Genomic DNA, 19640 nt, shown 5'->3' with positions numbered 1-19640 from the left:
ATTTGGTGAAAAATCGATAATTCCGTCAAGTCAGTCGTGTACCAGCAGCGCATTCGTAGCCGCTGCCCAGAGTGTCTGGTGCGAGTTTTTCCCGTCGACGACGACGTGTGAGGGCTCTAGAATACTGTACCAGGACTGTCCGGTAGCGCAAATATAAATCCCACAAAAACGAAGGATGCTCTACGTGGTGTAAATCTTTTGCGAGCGCCCTCTGACGCCTCAGAAAACAAAAGGCGTAGCATTGAAACCACTCGTGAACGAAGTGCGTCACAGAAGGAAACGGCGGGAGGGTTTTGCTAATCGAACAGGGACACTACACCTTGCGCCAAAACGGAAACATTGCTGAGTCACCCCTTAGGCTCCGTAAATCGCACTGTAAGTAGTCGACAGGGAACGCAATGGCAACTTGTTCTTTTTTTCTTGGTCAAAGGAGGCGGCGTACCACGGCAAGAAAAAGGGGTGGACCATCCTTTTAATTCATCGATTGCGGATGGGCTTGTGTTTTGGAAAGGTGGAAAAATTGTGTAATTTAATTGTTTGCATTTGCACTCGCTTGTTTGCGGCTAACTAATGGTTAAGGATGTGTGGTGTTTTCCGGAGCTTGGTGTCATTTTCCGACCTAGTTCAATATGCATCATAATTTCATTCGAGACAAACACATCAAGGTGTCAGCTTGGTTTGAAGGATAACTCGTAATGAGTTATTCATCACCGGCTGGCGATGCAAAAATGGCATAGTTGGCCACAAAACTTGCATGCTGTGGGGCTTTTCCAACTCAAGGTCAAGAACAACGCCAAACAACACCTTGGCTAATGGAGGTTTGAAACGAAAACGATCGATTGATTGTGCTTTAGACACCTGAAATCTCAGGCGATGTACTGTAGAGGGAATTAGAAAGCGCTTAAAACAATCGTTCGTGCAGGCTGTGTGGAAAATTCCAACCATATGGTTGTTGCTTACATACATCTATACCCAAAATGGTGGTGCTTTTTAACGAGTTTCACCAATAAAGTATGCTGCATGGCCCTTATGTAGGAAGCATTATTCGCCTACAATAAGGATTCGTAAATGTTGTCCTTCCAATGTACTAAAAACACCCATTTTCCGCCAGCTGTGGTACGTCTTCGCCATTTGCCAAGTTGCCAAAACCCGGATCAACCCCTCAACAGCAACCGCTGACCCACTTCTTTCTCTCTCTCTCTCTCTTCTCCCCTCCCCCCCTCCACACCCACCCAAAACCGTACGCAGCCCAAGATGCGTGCGTTGGGCATTGCGCAGCCAAACAACCACCATCAGACGATCGGCACCAGCGCCACCACCACCACCAGCTCCACCTCCGCCAACACTGCCGGAGCGTCGTCGGCGGTCGGCGGGATCAACGGTAAGAACGGCAACGGAGACGGGCACCAGCACGGACCGGGCACCGCCACCCTCATCACGCTGCCCCGGGCCATCCCGATGGCCGGAACCGGAATGACCACCACCGGTGATGGGCATCGGTCGGTTGCGCAGCTGCGGGGAGGCGGGATGGTCGGCGGTGGCAGCGACACCGCCGCCCAGGACACGATCTACCTGTGCAACTTTCGCGTCACCGTCGACGGCGAGTGGCTCTGCCTCAAGGAGCTGCAGGATCTCGACCTCAAAGACGGCCAGCAGCAGGCGGGCTGCGGTGGTGCCGGTGGCGGGGCCGATGCGATGGGCGGCGGAGGTGGTGCAGGCGGAGGAGCCGGTGATTGCAACGCACTCAATAGTTTCGGTATAATTGAGAACGTAAAATGCCAAGACAAGATTATCGAGCGCGATTGGGTCAACTACTACTGTAGGTGCCTTTTTTATGTACAACACTCGTTTAGTTATCGCAAATTTTCCACACACACACACACACATTCCCTTTTTCGTTTCCACTGTATCATTTGTGTGCCACTCGACATTTTGTTGGTTTGCTATTGCGCGTGTGTGTGCTGGGAAAGGGGCATATTTGTTAATATCAACTGCCTGATGCGCTTTGCCATGGTGCATAGTTATTACACGTTTTATAATTTGCAAAGGTAGATATAGGTGGGTTCTGATGGTGCTCTTCTTTTGAATCGAGTATCATCGAGAATTGTCCAAGGACAACATTTTCTTTCGGACAAAGAAGTGCCAGTCTGTCCCAAAGGGGGCCGCACAATAATCAGTCAATTTTCCTAACTGTTAGCTTATTATCGCCATTAGATTCGTTTATTTTTACCTTGATTATAATTTCCGCTGTATTTTACATTTGTTTTTCCAAATTTGTCATCTTTTTTGCATCCTAAGCGAGCTAAGGATGTTTTTGTGCTCTGATGAGCTAGATGAGCTTTTTGAACTGACTTTCTAAGACAAATTCCGATCGTTGGTTTATCGGTACGTTACGCCTCGTGTTCTCGATTCGTCCGAGTCTTGACATGATTCTCGCTCGATGCACGACAGGCAGCGGCAGGATGGCTGCGTGTTCTTTTTCCGGTTCAATCCCGACGGTCCTGGCTGAGGTTCGTTGTCGTTTTCCTTTCTTTGGAGCCGTTGTGTTGGCGTTGGTGGTGTACGATTTGCTTCATCCAAAACGCCGGTAGCGACCGATTGATATCCTTTGCCACTTGATTTCCAGCTTCTGGGGCGAAAGCGTTGAAAGAATCGTCCCATGGACATTTTCCGCTCGCCTGTAGTGCTTCTGGGTGCTATCGGGTATATAATAGCAGTAAAAGAAAATGCATAATTATTGGAAATTAAAGGAAATTGTAACCATACCATCGTTCTGATCCGTTACGGGGGTTGATTTGCCCTGCCTATCGAATAGGACAATTTCCTCGTCTCCGTCGACTTTTCGAGAAAGCTTTTTATGGTACCTTCTCCTTCGTCTGTGAGTTGGCTTATTATTGGCGATAAGATTTCGGTTCTGCTGTAGCTTTAACACAATATACACAGCTAACAGCACGGCTAAACTGCAACCGATCCAAATGGACATTTTTCTAGCCAGTGACATTTCTTCAGGTGCCGTTTCGGATGCCATTTCATCAGAACTTTCATGTTCTGAGAAATTCCAACCCACGTCGTCACTTTGTTCATCCCACAGCCCTTGATCTTGCCTTTTAAGAGAGGTTTTTGGGAATTTATTGTGTCCGTTGTCGATCGTTTTCTTTACTCTGAGGATCGCTTCAAATGCTGGGTAGAGTGTTGTCTCACTCGCTAGAATAAGCACGGTATGGTTCGCTATCCATGCGGAAAGTTCTCGCTGAAAACTCACAAACTGATCCTTGCTACCTTGAAAACATATCCCCGTTTCAATGTAGTATTGCATTAAAATTCTGCTTGCACTTCTTGATCGTGGGTTAAACACCGAACCATTGCGATGGTACGGTAGGGATATAAGCAGTAACTCTTGTGTCTCGTCATCTATCTCTACCAATGGAGCATTCAATGGTGTTCCTTGCGGCAACAGGTTACAATTGCTTATTCCCTGTTTAAGTTCTTCTTCCGTTAGACCGTTAACTTGCTGATAAAAGTGTACGGAATCAAGATCATATAGCTTCCATTGGCCACTGAGGCTGGTTCCTTGACCACCGAGCATGGCTTGGTATTTTCTCATAGCACGCATCACGTCACTCGCTGTCTTGATGCTTACAAAGCCTCCGTAGTAGGAAAATTTCATCACCGGCACAAAGTACCCGTACAAGTATGCTCCAAAAGCATCTGCAAGGGCCAGCTTGAGCAATTCTTGAGTTCTGCTGTCTTCAACTACGGTCACAGTTCTTTGCTCCAATTCTGCGAGGAATGACATTTGCCGTACGATTGTGTCATCATCTAAAGGCTCAAACTGTTCCCTCCGTTCCGGTATCATTTGCTGCGAACATGTGAAGAAAAATATTAGCAGCATGATTGTTTGTAAACCTAGTTATTTTACCTCTAATCGATGGCGTGCCTGTAACATTGTCAAATCATCTGCTGTAAAGCACGACTGTCGCATTGGCATGCCATTAATGGGCCAATATTTTTCACCAATCCCATTTTGTTCACTCGCCGTTGGTTCGCTGCAAGCTGCCATTTTAAGCAGGAACATTCCGATTAGCACAGCGATCGTGATTCCTATGGTTGCTTTTTGATGCGAAGCACCGTTTGTTTTAACCATTGCTCTTCCGGTCATGTAACAGTTTGATGCCATAATTTGGGGAAATTTCTCTTCTTTCTTCACAAGCCTCTTTGCGTATCATTCACGGCCTCTTTTTGCACACGCTAACAGTTGAACAGCAAACCTTTAGGAGTGGACCCAGTTGGATATAGTTGATATAGTTGATTTTTGTTAAGGGGAGGGAAAAAATATGTCAAACCGATTTGCAACTCTTTTCATCGTAGCTGATTCGAGGCGCAGTTTACTGCGATTCATTTTATTGTTTGTGCGGGAAAAGCCAAATGATCTGATCGCCGGATGTGCCCGCATTTGTTCTCTCTTCTTTTCTTTGTATCCTGTGTTTGTGGTGCGTATTGTGCGGACATTCCAACTACTAGCACGCGATCCTGCCTCGATCGAGCGAAGCAATCTGGTGAAGATATGCAAGCTAGTCGTGAAGGAACTGCTGGAGCAGTCGCTGCGTTTCGGTCGCATGCTCGATTCGGATCACCTGCCGCTGCAGCACTTTTTTATCGTGCTGGAGCACGTCCTGCGTCACGGCCTGAAACCGAAAAAAGGCTTACTAGGTCCAAAGAAAGAGCTCTGGGACATCCTGCAAAGCGTCGAGCGGTACTGCGTCGAAGCGCTGGACATCACCTCGTCGGTGCGCGATCTACCAACGGTTCGAACGCACATGGGCCGTGCCAGAGCCTGGTTGCGGTTGGCTCTGATGCAGAAGAAGCTCGCCGACTACCTGCAGGTGTTGATCGAACACCGGGATGATTCGCTGGCGGAATACTACGAACCACACGCGCTGATGATGAGTGACGAGGTATGAGCACAAGGACTCGTTAGACACGAGACAAGAAACGCTGTTGTTGGCATCAACACCCATCTCCTGATTGTCTCCGGGGATCTTACCTTCCAGATCATCATCATCGTGGGCATTCTGGTGGGTCTGAATGTGATCGACTGCAATCTGTGCGTGAAGGAGGAAGATCTCGACTCGCAGCAGGGTGTGATTGATTTTTCGCTCTACCTGCGGTCCAGCTCGCGCAACAGCCCGGATGAGGAAAATAATGGTGGTCTTGGAGCCGGTGGCATCACCGACAGTGCCACCGGTGCGATGACGGCCGTGCTAGATCAGAAGAACTACATCGAGGAGCTGAATCGACATCTCAAGTAAGCGTGTGTGGTGGCGCGTTGAGTCATCAAGAAACGCGAAAAAACAACACGCCTCAATTTGGCTTTCCTTTTGCCAGTGCTACCGTCGCGAACCTTCAGGCCAAGGTGGAGTCGCTAACGACGACGAACGCGCTCATGAAGGAAGACCTGGCGATCGCACGCAACAGCCTGATGGCGTTGCAGGCGGAAAATGCGGCCCTAAGGAGGGCGTCCCAGCACGGGCACCCGATCGAGGACAAAACGAACGTACTCGATCGCTTCGATCCGGAAATGGCGGAAACGCTGGCCGAGGAGCGCAAAAAGCGGCACGAAATCGAAAAGGAGCTAGATCTGCAAGTTAGTGTGACGATCGTTGGGTGTCTGGGGAGAATGCTTGGTTGTTCTATCCGTGTGTCTTCCTTTTTCTCCCACACATACCCCACGTTCCATATCAGGTGTCCCTGAAGGCGGAAACGGAAATGGCGATGAAGCTGCTCGAGAAGGACATCCACGAGAAGCAGGACACGATAGTATCGCTGCGACGCCAGCTGGAGGACATCAAGTCGATCAACCTCGACATGTACCGTAAGCTGCAGGTAATGGGTCTGTGGGTGGGTGGGTTGGGAAAACACAGAGGGGAGAGGGACACACACAAAGTGGTCGGGATTGGGGTGTCTTCCCGGTTCGGGTTCGGGCATCGTTCGAGAAGACATCGGCCTTTCAGCTGTTGGCCAATTCGTTCACCATATCCTTTTTCGTCTTCATCAACCTGCGCCTCTTCACCCTCACCGCACCTAACCACCACGCTACCCAGGAATGTGAGGTGGAGCTGACGCAGAAAGGTGAAATGGTGTCACGATTGCAGATCAAAGCGTCCCAGATTGGCAAAATATTGGCCAATCTCGAGCGGAAGGGTGCGGCCGATGCGATGACGGACTCACAAATCAGCACAATCAACTCGCTAGCCGGGGGTGGTGTGTCGTCCCCCTCCGGAAGCGGTTCGTTTGGGTTGGTGGGGCCACCGAACAAAAGACCGCACCTGAAGATCGGCACCATCCCGCCGTTTAACGCGAACAAGCTAAGAAAATCACCCTCGGTCGGGGCCAGCACCGGTTCCGCGGCTACAACTTCCGCTTCCGCTACAGTTGCGGTCACTTCCGCTAGCTCGGGGTCAGCATCTGCTGGCGGTGCAGCAAGCACTACTGCAGTCGTACCGTCGGCGCAGGACACGATCAACAAGGTTTCGCAGGATCAACAGGTGCACCAGACGGTGGAGCAGGAGGTTAGCAGCAGTGCGGACAAGGATACTACACCGGCACCACCTGTGGAGGGTTCCACCGGAAGTGGTGATGCACCTGGTGGCGATTAGTTCGATCGATGCAATCGTCTAGAGTACGCGCATACAAAGACTGCTTCGTCGGGGGTGGATTAGTGGGTGGGACTGGAGGGACGGGAGGGCTAGGGAAAGAGGTCGAGAGGGAGAGTGGAGCGGAGAGTAGCGCTCGTTCAAAGGGGGTTTTCGGTCATTTTTGTTCACCCACCCGTTCCACGTTCTAATTGTAGGAGTGCGAAGCGTCGTTGAAGCACAAAACCGAGCTCATGTCGCGAATGGAGACGCAACGCGAATCGATGGCAAATGCTATTTCGCAGCTGGAAAAAAAGTATGCAATCTTTGTGTATCGTGTTTTTCTCGTTGTTTTGTCCTCGATTTCTTTTTCCATCGCCGCATCCTGTCAAGTGGAGGCGCTCGCTTCCACAGTCACTGTTCCACAAGCTTTTCCTTTCCCTATATACTCCTTCTATTAGACTGGCGTTTATATGTATACACAGTTGAATTGAGTTGAGTCGTTTTCTGTCGTACGTGCAGATAATATTACCCAAGCCTCGATAAATGTAGGTATTAGTAGCATAACCGTGCATAAACACAATCGCGTCGCCACGTCCCACGCGGACCGCATGATGGTGGTATACTAGAAAACGTTCAATTTGGTTCCGCGTTGGGTTTGCTGCCATGCTGCGTTGAATGTAAAATGGGAGCAACAGTAAATAAAGAACATGTAAAATTATTTCATTTTGATAAAACGGCAGCGAGGGGGGGGGGGGGAGGATCCGTGATCGACAAGAACGAAGGATGTATTTTCGCTTTTATTCCCGTTTATGATACATTTACTAAATAACCTTTAGATTTGGATCGGTACGAACCGGTTCTGGCGGAAACAGAGCATAATGGAAATAAAATTAATCCAAATGAAGAAAGTGGTGTGTTGTTTGACAATACTTAACTCGAAAAACAAATGACATTTTTTATTCATTTATTATGCCTCTTTTTACACTTCTGTTGAAGACATGTTTTCGATGAATTTAAATTATTGAATTATAAGTTTGGCAACATGTCTTGTACATGTTTTTTTGGTTTGTTTTTTTTTGCTATTTTTATTATTTTCTTAAAGTTATTTTTATATTTTTTAGGCCCATGCTTAGCTGGGAGCTTACCTAAACCTGTGTTTAGTTGCACTATTATATGAATTAAAATATATTGAAAGATGTTTTACATACGTGTACTATAGTCGAAAGAAATAAAACGCCGCTAAAAGACGATATTGTTGTACAAATCAAGTTGCCAATTTACAACTCATATTCTAAAATGACTTTATATACAGCTAAAGTAGAGAGTTGCAAAAAAAGACATAACTAAAATGTTTAGCGTGTTGCTACAACAAATTAGTGTTCAGAAAGTTCATCTTTATTCGTTTCAATATGGATTTTTACCGGCTATGGTCATGATGTATCCACGTTCTACGTAACAGATGTCGATTATTCTTATCAATCCCTTTTTTTATTTCTAAATTTTTCAAAAAATTGTTTTTTTTATCGACTACGTTATAAGATATAACTACAGTCAACCGGTATTACAATGTTTTAAATAACATGCATGTTTTGCTATGTAAACATTCAAAAGCCTTTTGTCTTTGAAAGCACGTGTTTGTTTAACCATTTTCCTTCGTCTTCGTTACGACTCTACAACTCAATTCAACTGGTTCGGAAATGTTCAGCTCCTTCCTCTCATAAGTTCCTTCTTTTCATTTATCACATTTCTTATATGCTAAAATGCTAAAGCCCTGTGTTCTGTACAGATACAGCTCGGAAACGGCTAGCCTGAACGCGCTGCAGGAATCTTCCCAAGCACTATCGCTCCAAGTGGTCGCCAGCGAGCAAAGGGCTGCTAGGGCAGAGGCAGACTTACGCATCGAGCGGGAATGGCGGACGGCCATGCACGAGAAGGAGATTAATCACAAGCAACTCATCAGCGAGATGCAACTGCAGATGCAGCAGTTAATGGATGATTCGAAGGTAACATGTTTCGCTCCATTTTTTGCCCATAATGTCCATGCGTGGAATACGGCAATTGGCGTTTTATTACAGTTTAAAAAAACCATCATTCCACTGTCCCAATAGCAACTTGGCAAAGCCAACGTGGAACTGGAGAAGCTGCGCAGTCAGTGGGCGGAAGACCAACAGACTTTAGAGGAACTTGGGGTGCAGCTAAGTGTAAGCAAGCTGCAAATCTCGGAGCTGAAAGAAAAGACGTCCAGAAACCACAACCATAATCATAATGGCCCCGAAGGTCATAACGATAGCATGGAGGGTGCGAAAACGGGCGGCTGGACTCCGGACAAGGTCGTTTCTAAATGCACCGGATGTGACAAAGAGTTTGGCATGACACGGCGCAAGCACCATTGCCGGAACTGTGGTAAAATATTCTGCTCCAGTTGTTCGGAGCACGTTGCCACGCTGCCGTCCTTTGCGGGCAGCCAACGGGCGGACCAACAGTCGCCGCCAAATGGAAGCAAACCGGTGCGCGTGTGTGACTACTGCTGGGAAAAACTAGCCTCCAGGTAGATCAGATTATGCGCGGGTTTTGCAGGTTTCAGCAATCCGATTCCAACCAACCAATTCATTGCACCCCAGGATGCCTTAGAATGATAAATTGCCATGTTGCGCGTAATCAATGTCGTGCAATGGCACAGCTTTGTCTGAATATTCGCTAAATGATGCAGACAATTTGAAAAGTTTGATAGTATATTTATTTTAATAAAACAAAAGTACATGTAACGCGCACTGTTGTTCGTGGAAATTATCACAAGTTTAAATATCACCCTGCTCGAATCGATAACGCTGGAGGAATTTCGAGCTGTTTAGAAAATGACACTGTCATTGGGCTTCGTTGGAACTGATGCAGCCCTGCACTATGTGTCACGTGAGGAACGTTGTGGAAAGTGGAACAAAAATCAATCCCCAGCGAAACGACAAAAACGTCATATGATCACAAGTGCAAAAATTACGGAGGACAGACAACTTCAACGAACTGCAGCATGATGCGGGCGATTTTCCTCCTATTTGCGCTCTTTGCAGCTGGTAAGTTGTTTTACAACGTTCACAATCAGTTCAAAATCGAGAAACAAGAAACTGTGGGCCAAATAAGCGTAGGTTGATGGTACCAGAATCAAAAACTATATAAACATTGCCTCCCAGTTCCAAGGCTGCTGGGATGGTTGCTGTGACCACCAAGATCCTAGAACGTTCGAGTATGAGTAATATAATTGCCCTACTTTTTGTCCTTTTGCCAGCAAACTGTGATCAGCTGTCGGTGTTGTTTTCGCCAAAGGCGGTAGAGTTCAGTGGAAGTAGCCGTCTGGATGCCGATTCGCTGCCGGAAGTCTTCGGAGCTGCCCTGGGCTACTCGGTGAGCCTACCTACGGAATGGGACGGTATGGTGATTAAGGATCCGTTCAACACCGCAAACGGTGCTGTGGTGGTTGTAGCGGAGGGTTTGGACGCCATCGCACTTGACGTAAGTAGCTAGGAATCGGCCGAGTTGCACCGTGATTGACGAGACATTTTTTTTTTCGTTACACAGGGAACCAAGAGCTATCAGCTGAACGGTAACACCGGTTCGGTAGCGCTTAGTGAGCTGTTGCAAAAGTCCTCGGACCACCAGGGAGTTGGATTCGCCGTGGACCTCAAAGAATCGTCCGATAAGTTTGTAACCCCGCTCGGAACAGTTCAGCCAGACGATGAGGAGGTGAACCCACAACACCTGAAGCCAAAGTCGAACAAGGCCGATTCGGATTTCTTGCGTCAGCTTGCATTCCTGAATGGACTTAGCGATCTGTTGGTAACGTCGACCGATCGCATTCCGACCGTGCACATCGTTCGTATGTCCTTTGAAGCGCTGTTGGCCGCCCACGAACAAAACTCCCCAGCGTTGGACGAAGCTAAGAAGCTGTTTATCAGCGCCCTGTCGCAGCTCAAGACGGCTTCCGAAAAGGCCTTCGATGGATCAGTCATCGTTGGAGTCGTAACGGCAAGCGAAGGTGGAGTGGTGGTTCGATCGAAGCGACAGGCGGGTCAAGGAAAGCAGGAAGATGATGTAAGTACATGATAACACATAATGACACCCCTTTTTGATTGGTTTATTATAATTTTTCTCATGTTTCGTGATAATAACGCAGAAAAACCCACTGAACCTGGCGCAGAAGTACAACAGCAACTACCCCGTCATGTTTAACATCATTCTGTGGTTCAGTGTCGTGTTGGCCTTTTCGCTGATTGCCATTTCAATTGTTATCGGTACCATGGATCCGGGCCGAGACTCCATCATCTACCGTATGACATCGACCAGAATGAAGAAGGATAACTAAAGCTTTCCTTCATCATCCGGTGGGCCATAGGAGTTGCAGCTGATGGTTAAATTATTGTATTTCCCCTATTATGCATCGTCTCCGTACTTACCATCAGATCGTCAGGAGAATTTGAAATGCTTTAAACTGGGAAAGTATTAGTGTGTGGATACAGGCCACGTCTGCCAGGGCTGCAGCTCCCAACATCAATTTAACACCCACAGGCCCAAAGTGGTTGCACACGCACGAGACGGAGAAAAAACCTACCAAAAAGACTCCTTTTTCCGTCGTTCAACAAAGACCACCACGGTAACGTAGCAGGAGCCTTCCTTCCCAAGAATATTTTACGCTAGCCACTGTCGTCGTCAGCATGTAAATTTTGTTTCCGTTGATGATTAATGAAACCGGAATGCGGCTTCAGAGACAACGTTTGCCGCAAAGCTGCTCATCGTCAACAAATATCGCTCAACGTCCCACCAGCCCTTGGTTTCATGCCGTATTGCAGGACACCAGTGTCCTTCCACTGTTACGAGCCCTCGCGAGAGGGGCAGGACCGAATCGGAAAAGAAAAAGCCTGCAATTTCCCTTTGTTTTAGCGTTGTTGTTTATTTGAGTTTCGTCAGGTGTAGAAAATAAATGAAGATAACATTCCAGAGTTGTCTATTAGATGAAAATCGTATTTAAAAAAATGTCTAGCTGTGCGCCATAGCAGTTAGCTAATCAAATTCTATTTGAGCTTGTCACACATTATCGATAATGTCGTAATCATACATGTCGCGTGAGTCATTTGCAATTACATGTAGTCGTTTTTGATGAATTCTGGAAAAGGATTATTCCTTTATTTTGAATAATAGCACGAACAATTAATTGTCCAAAACGTTTAGAGAACCTTTTCTACATCATGGATTTTGTCTGTTGAGTCATAAGTTTTGATTGTGGATTATAAAGGCTTACAAATATTGTATTGAAAATGAAAAAAAAGCGTGTACGATAAGGATTAGCGATTTGGATAAGTTTCAAGGCAGTTTTTTGAGTAAAACTGTGCAATAATTAATCCTCACGTTTTAAAGGATGGAATCTTGCACCTTGCATTGTAAACATCAGCACGATCTCAGGCACGCCAGACGAATGACAATTGAGTATGCGATCTAACAGTGGCTATGAAGTGTTTAATATTTATCAAATTTTGTTAATTTGCAAAAATTTACTTAAAAATTAGTGAACACAGATATCCTGCAGTGGCCGACAAAACTGGTTAGTGGCATTTTCTCATATACATCGGACATACAAATTTATCAGTGTAATTATTGCCAATAAAAGAAACACAAAAACATACTGTCGAATTCGGGGGGTTTGTTTACTAAAATATTTGCGCCTTAAATACTTTCTGCAACCATATTTCAAACACAAGTGTTGTTATCTTGCGGCTTATATACACTATCGAACATTTGCACAGTTTCCCAACGAAAAGCCTTCGACGTTTGCCCTGATAAGCAATTAATTCATCCAGCTGCCGAGAAAGGTGCGTATGCCACAAGTGTCGGAGTGGGAGGAAGAAAAAAAACGCACCATGATCTCATCGTCCGGTAGGAATCCGATCGGTCGCTAGAGCCGTGATCCAACAGCCGTTCTGTGCTCAAGGTTTTTCACGTGTGTAATGGCTCTTTTCCATTCGTATCGATCGGTTGGTTCTTAAATGACGATAGAAGATCATTTTGAACTGCAGCAGACTAACGATATTATAGGCCACCAGTTCCATTCGTTCGTTTTTCGCACAGTGTGTCACTTCGAATCGTAGCCGATATATTTCCTTTTACGGTGTTGTACAATCACAGTGAAAACAGCTGGTCCGAATTTAGAACATGGCACCAGTCGCAGGGTAAGTCTTCATAAGCGGGCCATATTCCGTAAACCGATCATGCCAGGGGCAGGTGTAACATAGATCGCTGAAGCTAACAGATGCGCTGATCAAGAAATGGCCACAAAATTAACGTGCATCGCCCGCTTCCCTAACACGCGCACCGTTCCGGATGCGGGGTATAGGCGGGATCGGTTCGCTCCCACCGTACGAGTTTCGAGCGAAAAATTAACCTACATTATTGTTTTCGTCGTATACCATTTACATTATATACCCTTCAAAACGCGATTGCAAACGAATGCTACGATAACGAAAAGATAACATTTCGGTGTGGGGGCGATCAATCATCTGACGATTTGTGGCCACCGTTTTTTTGTTTCTTGCCGGGAGCATTTCGGAATTTAACAAGGCTCACTTGGTTCACTTCACAACACCACTGTTCTTACATCGATCATACTTACCGTTCCTGTCAGCGGCTTGTACGCATTTGTCCGCAAAATGACCACCGGATCGACGGTTGGCTGAAAAACTGCAACCCCTGTACTGCAATTCTCCTCCTCCCTTGCTGTGTTCGCTCGCGCTTTCGCATTAGTTGCCTTTCGCTGGGGACGACACAGCAAAAGAAGCAGAAGCAGAAAAATCCCATCCAACTCTGTTGCGTTCTGGGCCGGGCGCTGAAACCGCGCTGCTATGGTTGCGTTGCAAAGTTGGCAACGTGCAAAACTGCCGCTCGGTGCAGCGAGAGAGATGCATTCCTGATTCACCTTTGGCGGTGGCTTGCTTTTACCTTAAAAGGGCACAAATCCTGGGCCGCATACACGTTCCCGCATACTTTCTCTCACGAGCCGTGCGACAGAGGAGAACACAACGGAGCAAACGGGTTGTCACCGAACGAGCCTTTACGGTGCAACGGTGTACGGTAGCCAGGCTCGGATACAGCCACCGATGGTCCGATGGTCAAAACCCTGGCCAGTTAGTCGCGGGTCACGTCCCACAGCAGAGGGCAGTGTGCGTGTGTGTGAACGTGGAGGAACAAAGCGAAACTGCCCCAAATTCAACCACCCAAAGCCTTAAGGCGAAGGTCCGGCTACACATCCACCACGGGCGGAAAATCCAGAAACACTGAAACCCGGTGCTTATCGGATCACCTCCTCTAGCGAGTGAAGAGTCTCATTTATCGCCGTTGCGATAAATAAAATCCCCGACTCCCGGCCAGTGCATACGTCAGTCGCAATCTGATCCATTGTGCACACCATTTTGCGCATATGCCAGTAGACGGGAAGCTTCGGTCTCAGCCGGTGTGTACATAAGCTCGTTCCAGCGACGTCAGCTAAAAACGCGTGCCTTTGCCTCCAGGAACGGAATTGCAGAAAAAAAAAGAGCTGCACGCAAAAGACACACACGCACTCACACACCCTGCAAAAAAAAAGCGTTATGAGTGCACTCAAACTGAAACCGCTGCAAGATTCCAACCTCTACAAACGGCGCACGACCTCAAAGGAGAACTTACTACAGCCGGGAGCCGTTGGAGTGACGACGACAACGACAACGACGACAACGAGCAACATGAGACGTGCCGGTTCGGGAGATGACCTGACGTTGGGTCACCATTTTGTACCGCGTTTCCCACCCCCAACCGACGCATCAGCACGACCCTCAGTGCATAACGTGAGCCGCTATCCATCGACGGAACTGGAGACCCATTATCAGCAGCCAAAGTCACCGATAAGGGCACCGGTTGGTATTGGTGCCAACGTGCCGTCTTCGGGAGCACAACGAAGCGTACAATTCTCGGCCGTAGCGAAGACACCAGTCGGCAAATATCCGCAAGGTCTTTTGTCCAGCTCCTCGAGGGCGCCAGAGTTGGCGCATGGACAGCGAGCCGCAGTTTCACGCGAACTTGCAGTTGGGACGCTTGGCGTGACGGGACAGAAAGACACCACTGGTGGTGGGTTGTTGTCGCAACCGGTCGGAACGTATCAGAACGTGCCTACGACGCCTGGCAAAAGGATGGAGTCCTGGGAGCAGTTTGGCCGCTCGACCCTGCAGACGGTGTCCTCTGGGTTAGTTTGGTGTCGACGTGAATGACGTGTGATCGGTGGCCGTTGTGTGTCGAAGCGTGTTGAGTCATTTTGCTACTGTGGGGTGTTAAATGGAGTGCAAACGAATACCAGTTGTATGCAAATTGTGCGTGGAATGTTACAAAACGCCAGAGGAGTGCTCAAAAGAGCATTTGGGAAAGGATCATTTTAATTTTTAGTCAATCGTTGCCATAGAGACATACACAAGGGGCTCAATCTAGTTAACCAAGTGTATTTCAAGCGAGTAAAATGGTTGGGTTAATCCTCACACAAAGGGTTAGCCTTCAAAAAGTGATATAAAATATATATTTCGCATAATTTCACATAAGTGATTCAGGGAAGAGAACTGGATAAGTGATCCAACGTCGCAGTTCCTTATCATGCTTGTTGAAACTTATGTGCTTCGCGCAATTGGTTAATCATCCTTATCTGCACTAAACATTCTATCCATCGTTAACTTCGTGTGGGTGAAGTTTGCTATGCCTTACATCATCAGTCGCCAATTGTTCATTTTGAATCATTTAGCAGGAATATGGTTAAATATATTTTTAAAAATAATTTTTTCATTTTCTCTGTTTTTTTTTTCGCCTCAACTCTGATTAGCGTGACGACCAACAACATGTCGCTCGGCACCATGCATTGCAGCCGGTGCGATGAGGGCTTCGAACCGCACGAACGCATCGTCAACTCCAACGGCCAGTTGTGGCATTCGCAGTGCTTTGTGTGAGTACACCTGTTCGGTCCGAGAGAGACACGGAAGTCACCTATCATCAATTAATCGTGTATCCTAATCTGGTTTGATGTCCTTTTGAAACCATTTCTAGCTGCGCGCAATGCTTCCGTCAGTTCCAGGATGGTATTTTCTACGAGTTTGAGGGCCGCAAGTACTGCGAGAAGGACTTTCACATCCTGTTCGCGCCGTGCTGCAACAAGTGCAATGATTTCGTGATCGGACGCGTCATCAAGGCGATGGCAGCCAACTGGCATCCGCAGTGTTTCACGTGCGAACGGTGCGCCATCCCGTTGGCCGATTCCGGCTTCATTCGCAACCAGAACCGGGCCCTCTGTCACGACTGCAACCGCAAAGAGAAGGAGGTCGGACTTGGGAAGCACATTTGCAACAAGTGCCAGTAAGTGTGTGCGCAAGAACCGGTACCGGTTGATGGTGCCAGGACTGACCAACAGAGGGCGTGACGCGTTTGTTTTCCTTTGCAGTGGCGTCATCGACGATGCTCCGTTGCGGTTCCGGGGTGAGGTCTATCACGGGTATCACTTCAACTGTACGGCTTGTGGAGCGGAACTGGATTCGTCGGCTCGTGAGGTGAAGAACCGTAGCGGTTATGCGGCCAATGATATGAACGAGCTGTACTGTTTGCGGTGCCACGATCGCATGGGCATCCCGATTTGTGGAGCTTGCCGTCGGCCGATTGAGGAGCGTGTCGTGACCGCGCTTGGCAAGCATTGGCACGTTGAGGTACGTTTTTAGAGGGAGTCATCATTAATATGCAACATTTTAACTTGAAGAGCGGAAGAAATCCTCATAGTAGTTTGACAATTTGAATGATGCGTATTATAAAGGGCTATTTCTTTAGGTTTTGCAAAAATTCGAATGAAGAGCATTCTTTTAGCAATCGATTTCGCGTACATTTGCATCACCATAGCAACCAGCGTTGGTCATTTCGTTGGCCACGCATGTCGATCGCACTGTAAATGGCGATTTAATATCAACATTGCAATCGGGTACGTCATGCTTGCAAACAAACGCAGACATGCACCCCCAAAAGCGAGTCATTTCATGGCGCCATTTTGTCTAACGCGTGCACGAAATAGATCATGCAAATAGCCCCATAATCACTCCCACGTTCAACGAGCTTCTCTCTTTCGCTCTCGCCCGAAAGGCTTGCCGCTTACATTCGCACCGACAGACTGATCTCTTTTTCTCCTTTGATTTTAATTCGTCTTTTCTCACATTGCAGCACTTCGTGTGTGCCAAGTGCGAGAAGCCGTTCCTTGGTCACCGACACTACGAGAAGCGTGGCATGGCCTACTGCGAGACGCACTACCATCAGCTGTTCGGTAATCTGTGCTTCGTCTGCAATCAAGTCATCGCTGGTGACGGTAAGTCCTGGTTGTGCTTGGAGCCTTGTATCCCTGTCTAATCCGCAGCATTTCTTTTTTCTTTCCACGACAGTTTTCACCGCATTGAACAAGGCCTGGTGCGTGCACCACTTCTCCTGCTCGATCTGCGACCAGAAGCTCGACCAGAAGTCCAAGTTCTTCGAGTACGACGAGAAGCCGGTGTGCAAGAAGTGCTACGAACGGTTCCCGAGTGAGCTCCGCCGACGGCTGCGCATTTCGCACGAAAACACCCTCAAGAAACCGGTGCCTTAGAGGATCCTGCCCGATGGTCATCCGTGTCCTTGGCGTCGAAATTAAACCAAACAGAACGAAACGCATAACTAATGGCTCATATGTTAATAACACGCCACGCAACGGTGTTCAGCGTCCTAACGCTTGCGTACTAACCTCTGGTTGTCCCCTTTTTTTTAACCAAGCAGTGCCTTACTACCGGGGAGGGACGAAGTTCCGGAGGCTTCCCGCGGGAATGCTGCCTTTTTTTTAACGCACAATATTACTTCGAATGTTAGCTTAGCTTAGTTAGGTACAGCGTTTGTACGAAATAATTTTCAGTAGATTCATCGTGCCAGAATAGACTAGCGAACGTACGTTACTGCCTACTGAAATAGGCCGCTCTCTTATCGTTATTGTATTCGTTTTTCGGTGTCGTTTTTTCTGGTGCTCCATTTCCACGGCCACCTCAACCCGTGGAGGTCCTGCCGACACGCGCGGAAAAGTCCGTGGATTAGTATTTACCACTGTGGTTTAACAAATCGTAAACAATCACTTTAACACGGGTAACTTACAAGCGTCGTCACGTGTGGGTGGGTTTGCGTCTTGCACAATTAATGTACCACCCGCCGTACACGCTCATGTGTGTCGTATTTAGTTGTGCACGGTACGCGCGCAAGTGAACGTGTACACAATTGATTAATAAAATAATGGCGTTTTTTTTCGTTTGTATTAACCCCAACACCCTGCTTCGTGTCCATTTTATTGACATCCGAACGATAATTGGCGAATTACGCCAACAGCAAACACCCCCACAAAGCGAGAAAGAAAGGTCGCGACAAAAAAAAGCTCCTCAGGCAGTGGGCGGGTCCGAAGCACGCACACATGGAGATCGCCCGGCCCCGGCTACCAAGCGCGCGTAGCCCAGCCCCCTAGCCTGGTCGCGGTAACCTCTTCGGATTCCTGCTCGCCTAGTACTTCGAGTGCTCAAAAACGAGATTTTGCGATTCGCCAAAAAATCGTTTTTTGGCGATCGAGCGCCGATGGTGCTCGGATGGCGCGCTGTTGCCATTACACTGTACGTGCATTGTAGGTGTTGGGGAAGCACCGTAGGGGTAAAATAGATGTTGTAGGCTTTTCCTAACACATTTAAGCGTCTGATTTTTTATTTTATTATATTTATTTGTTAAATTATATTTATTTTATTATATTTGTATGTTAAATCGGGTAATTTATTGGTTATTTATCTGCAATAAAAGGGCGAATCCATGTTGTTCAGTAGAATTCGTGGCTGGTGAATGATTTTCGGAGTATCCGTTGGTTTCAAAGGGTCCTTAAAACAATGATGGGTTGTGCCTGGTGCAGCAAGGATACCGGGTATCCTTGTTAGAGCTGTACCCTAGGAATTATGGTAGATCTATTGCAAAAAGGAATGTCATCAGTAAAGATAAAGGCTAGTGTAGACTGGGGCGGAATTGTGGAGTTTTCAGGAACGTTTGCACATCCTTCGGCAAAGGATAACGAGTTATTGCTGTTGTAGAAGGCTTTGGGAAGCCATTAGCCATACCGCCAGTCAGGATGAATGCACGGTTTCTGGGGGAAAACCGCAGAAATCCAAGGATATCCGTAAGGATAAGGGAAAAATCAATACAACACATTTCGGATTCAAGGGTTTCGGTTTCTTTACGCATAAACAATAGGATGTTCCAATCCAACGCTCGGACGTACGTTTCAACTCATTTACTTTTATTTTACCATTTCTTTTACGCTCTCTTACTTAATTTGTTACTTGTTTCTTCTTCTCCTTTAAATTGTTTATAATCACATATGAAGCCATCGTACTAAAGTTACCTTATCGTTTTCTATTCTCTGTATTTGCTTGTGTTTCTCTCTGCGTGTTTCTGTTGTGTTGTGGGTATGTTTTTTGGGTGGGGGAGTGTATGCTGAGTGTTTCCAGGCTGTGTTTGCCGTTGTTATCCTGTTGATTTGTGTTGTATTACTTCGCATAATCGCTTTCTCTTCCCGCTGCTGTTGTGGGTTCATTGTATCGCTTTGCTTATTACTTATTTATCCCGCCCACGGTTCCTGCGCTCGTTTATTACTTGCCTTAGACATTTTGCTTACATTTTCTTACAATTACACCCCCATGCGCATCGCGGTCGCGGTTGTGGTTTGCTGCTGTTTTGTTTCATTTGTTTTCCGCTTTCCATTGCAATACCCGCGGTGGTTTATAAATGTTTACTCAATTCGCTTACACAACCACCCCCTTCGTGGGTCACGTGTCCGCAGGACACGTTAAATGTGAAACATTAAAAAAAAACAAACTATGAAGGACTCTCCTACACGGGCTCCAGCTCGCGTGTTTGCGACCCCCAACGTCGTGC

At 47.2% G+C, this 19640-nt stretch overlaps 3 protein-coding genes across 3 annotated transcripts; all 3 read left to right on the top strand.

The window, feature by feature from the left end:
- The first annotated feature begins 321 nt into the window (after positions 1-321).
- LOC128722112 (protein RUFY3) lies at positions 322-9327 on the top strand. The gene is made up of 9 exons (XM_053815945.1): positions 322-375; positions 1249-1819; positions 4522-4955; positions 5052-5305; positions 5386-5644; positions 5743-5883; positions 6851-6948; positions 8422-8638; positions 8744-9327. Exons 2-9 carry the CDS (start codon positions 1255-1257, stop codon positions 9185-9187), a joined length of 2412 nt encoding a protein of 803 aa, XP_053671920.1. The 5' UTR covers positions 322-375; positions 1249-1254; the 3' UTR covers positions 9188-9327.
- A 271-nt stretch (positions 9328-9598) lies between these two features.
- Positions 9599-11621, top strand: LOC128722333 (ATPase H(+)-transporting accessory protein 2). Its single transcript, XM_053816101.1, has 4 exons — positions 9599-9703; positions 9916-10139; positions 10206-10718; positions 10801-11621. The coding sequence occupies exons 1-4, from the start codon at positions 9661-9663 to the stop codon at positions 10987-10989; spliced, it is 969 nt and encodes a 322-aa protein (XP_053672076.1). The 5' UTR covers positions 9599-9660; the 3' UTR covers positions 10990-11621.
- Positions 11622-12729: 1108 nt separating this feature from the next.
- On the top strand, positions 12730-17992 carry LOC128730489 (LIM and senescent cell antigen-like-containing domain protein 1). Its single transcript, XM_053823540.1, has 6 exons — positions 12730-12847; positions 15511-15630; positions 15732-16037; positions 16123-16381; positions 16884-17025; positions 17099-17992. Exons 1-6 carry the CDS (start codon positions 12831-12833, stop codon positions 17296-17298), a joined length of 1044 nt encoding a protein of 347 aa, XP_053679515.1. The 5' UTR covers positions 12730-12830; the 3' UTR covers positions 17299-17992.
- The last annotated feature ends 1648 nt before the right edge of the window (positions 17993-19640 follow it).

The sequence above is a fragment of the Anopheles nili genome, chromosome 2, assembly GCF_943737925.1.
Source record: "Anopheles nili chromosome 2, idAnoNiliSN_F5_01, whole genome shotgun sequence".
Taxonomy (NCBI): domain Eukaryota; kingdom Metazoa; phylum Arthropoda; class Insecta; order Diptera; family Culicidae; genus Anopheles; species Anopheles nili.
The sequence above is the reverse complement of the archived record's forward strand: the minus strand, read 5'-3'. Positions and strand labels throughout refer to the sequence as shown.

Coding starts and splice junctions, on each gene's coding strand:
- LOC128730489 (XM_053823540.1), top strand. Junction 16,382..16,883: donor GCAAGCATTGGCACGTTGAG/GTACGTTTTTAG, acceptor CTCACATTGCAG/CACTTCGTGTGTGCCAAGTG. Junction 17,026..17,098: donor TCAAGTCATCGCTGGTGACG/GTAAGTCCTGGT, acceptor TTTCCACGACAG/TTTTCACCGCATTGAACAAG.
- LOC128722112 (XM_053815945.1), top strand. CDS start 1,255: ATGCGTGCGTTGGGCATTGCGCAGCCAAACAACCACCATCAGACGATC. Junction 4,956..5,051: donor CGCTGATGATGAGTGACGAG/GTATGAGCACAA, acceptor CTTACCTTCCAG/ATCATCATCATCGTGGGCAT. Junction 5,306..5,385: donor GAGCTGAATCGACATCTCAA/GTAAGCGTGTGT, acceptor TCCTTTTGCCAG/TGCTACCGTCGCGAACCTTC.
- LOC128722333 (XM_053816101.1), top strand. CDS start 9,661: ATGATGCGGGCGATTTTCCTCCTATTTGCGCTCTTTGCAGCTG. Junction 9,704..9,915: donor ATTTGCGCTCTTTGCAGCTG/GTAAGTTGTTTT, acceptor TCCTTTTGCCAG/CAAACTGTGATCAGCTGTCG. Junction 10,719..10,800: donor AAGGAAAGCAGGAAGATGAT/GTAAGTACATGA, acceptor ATAATAACGCAG/AAAAACCCACTGAACCTGGC.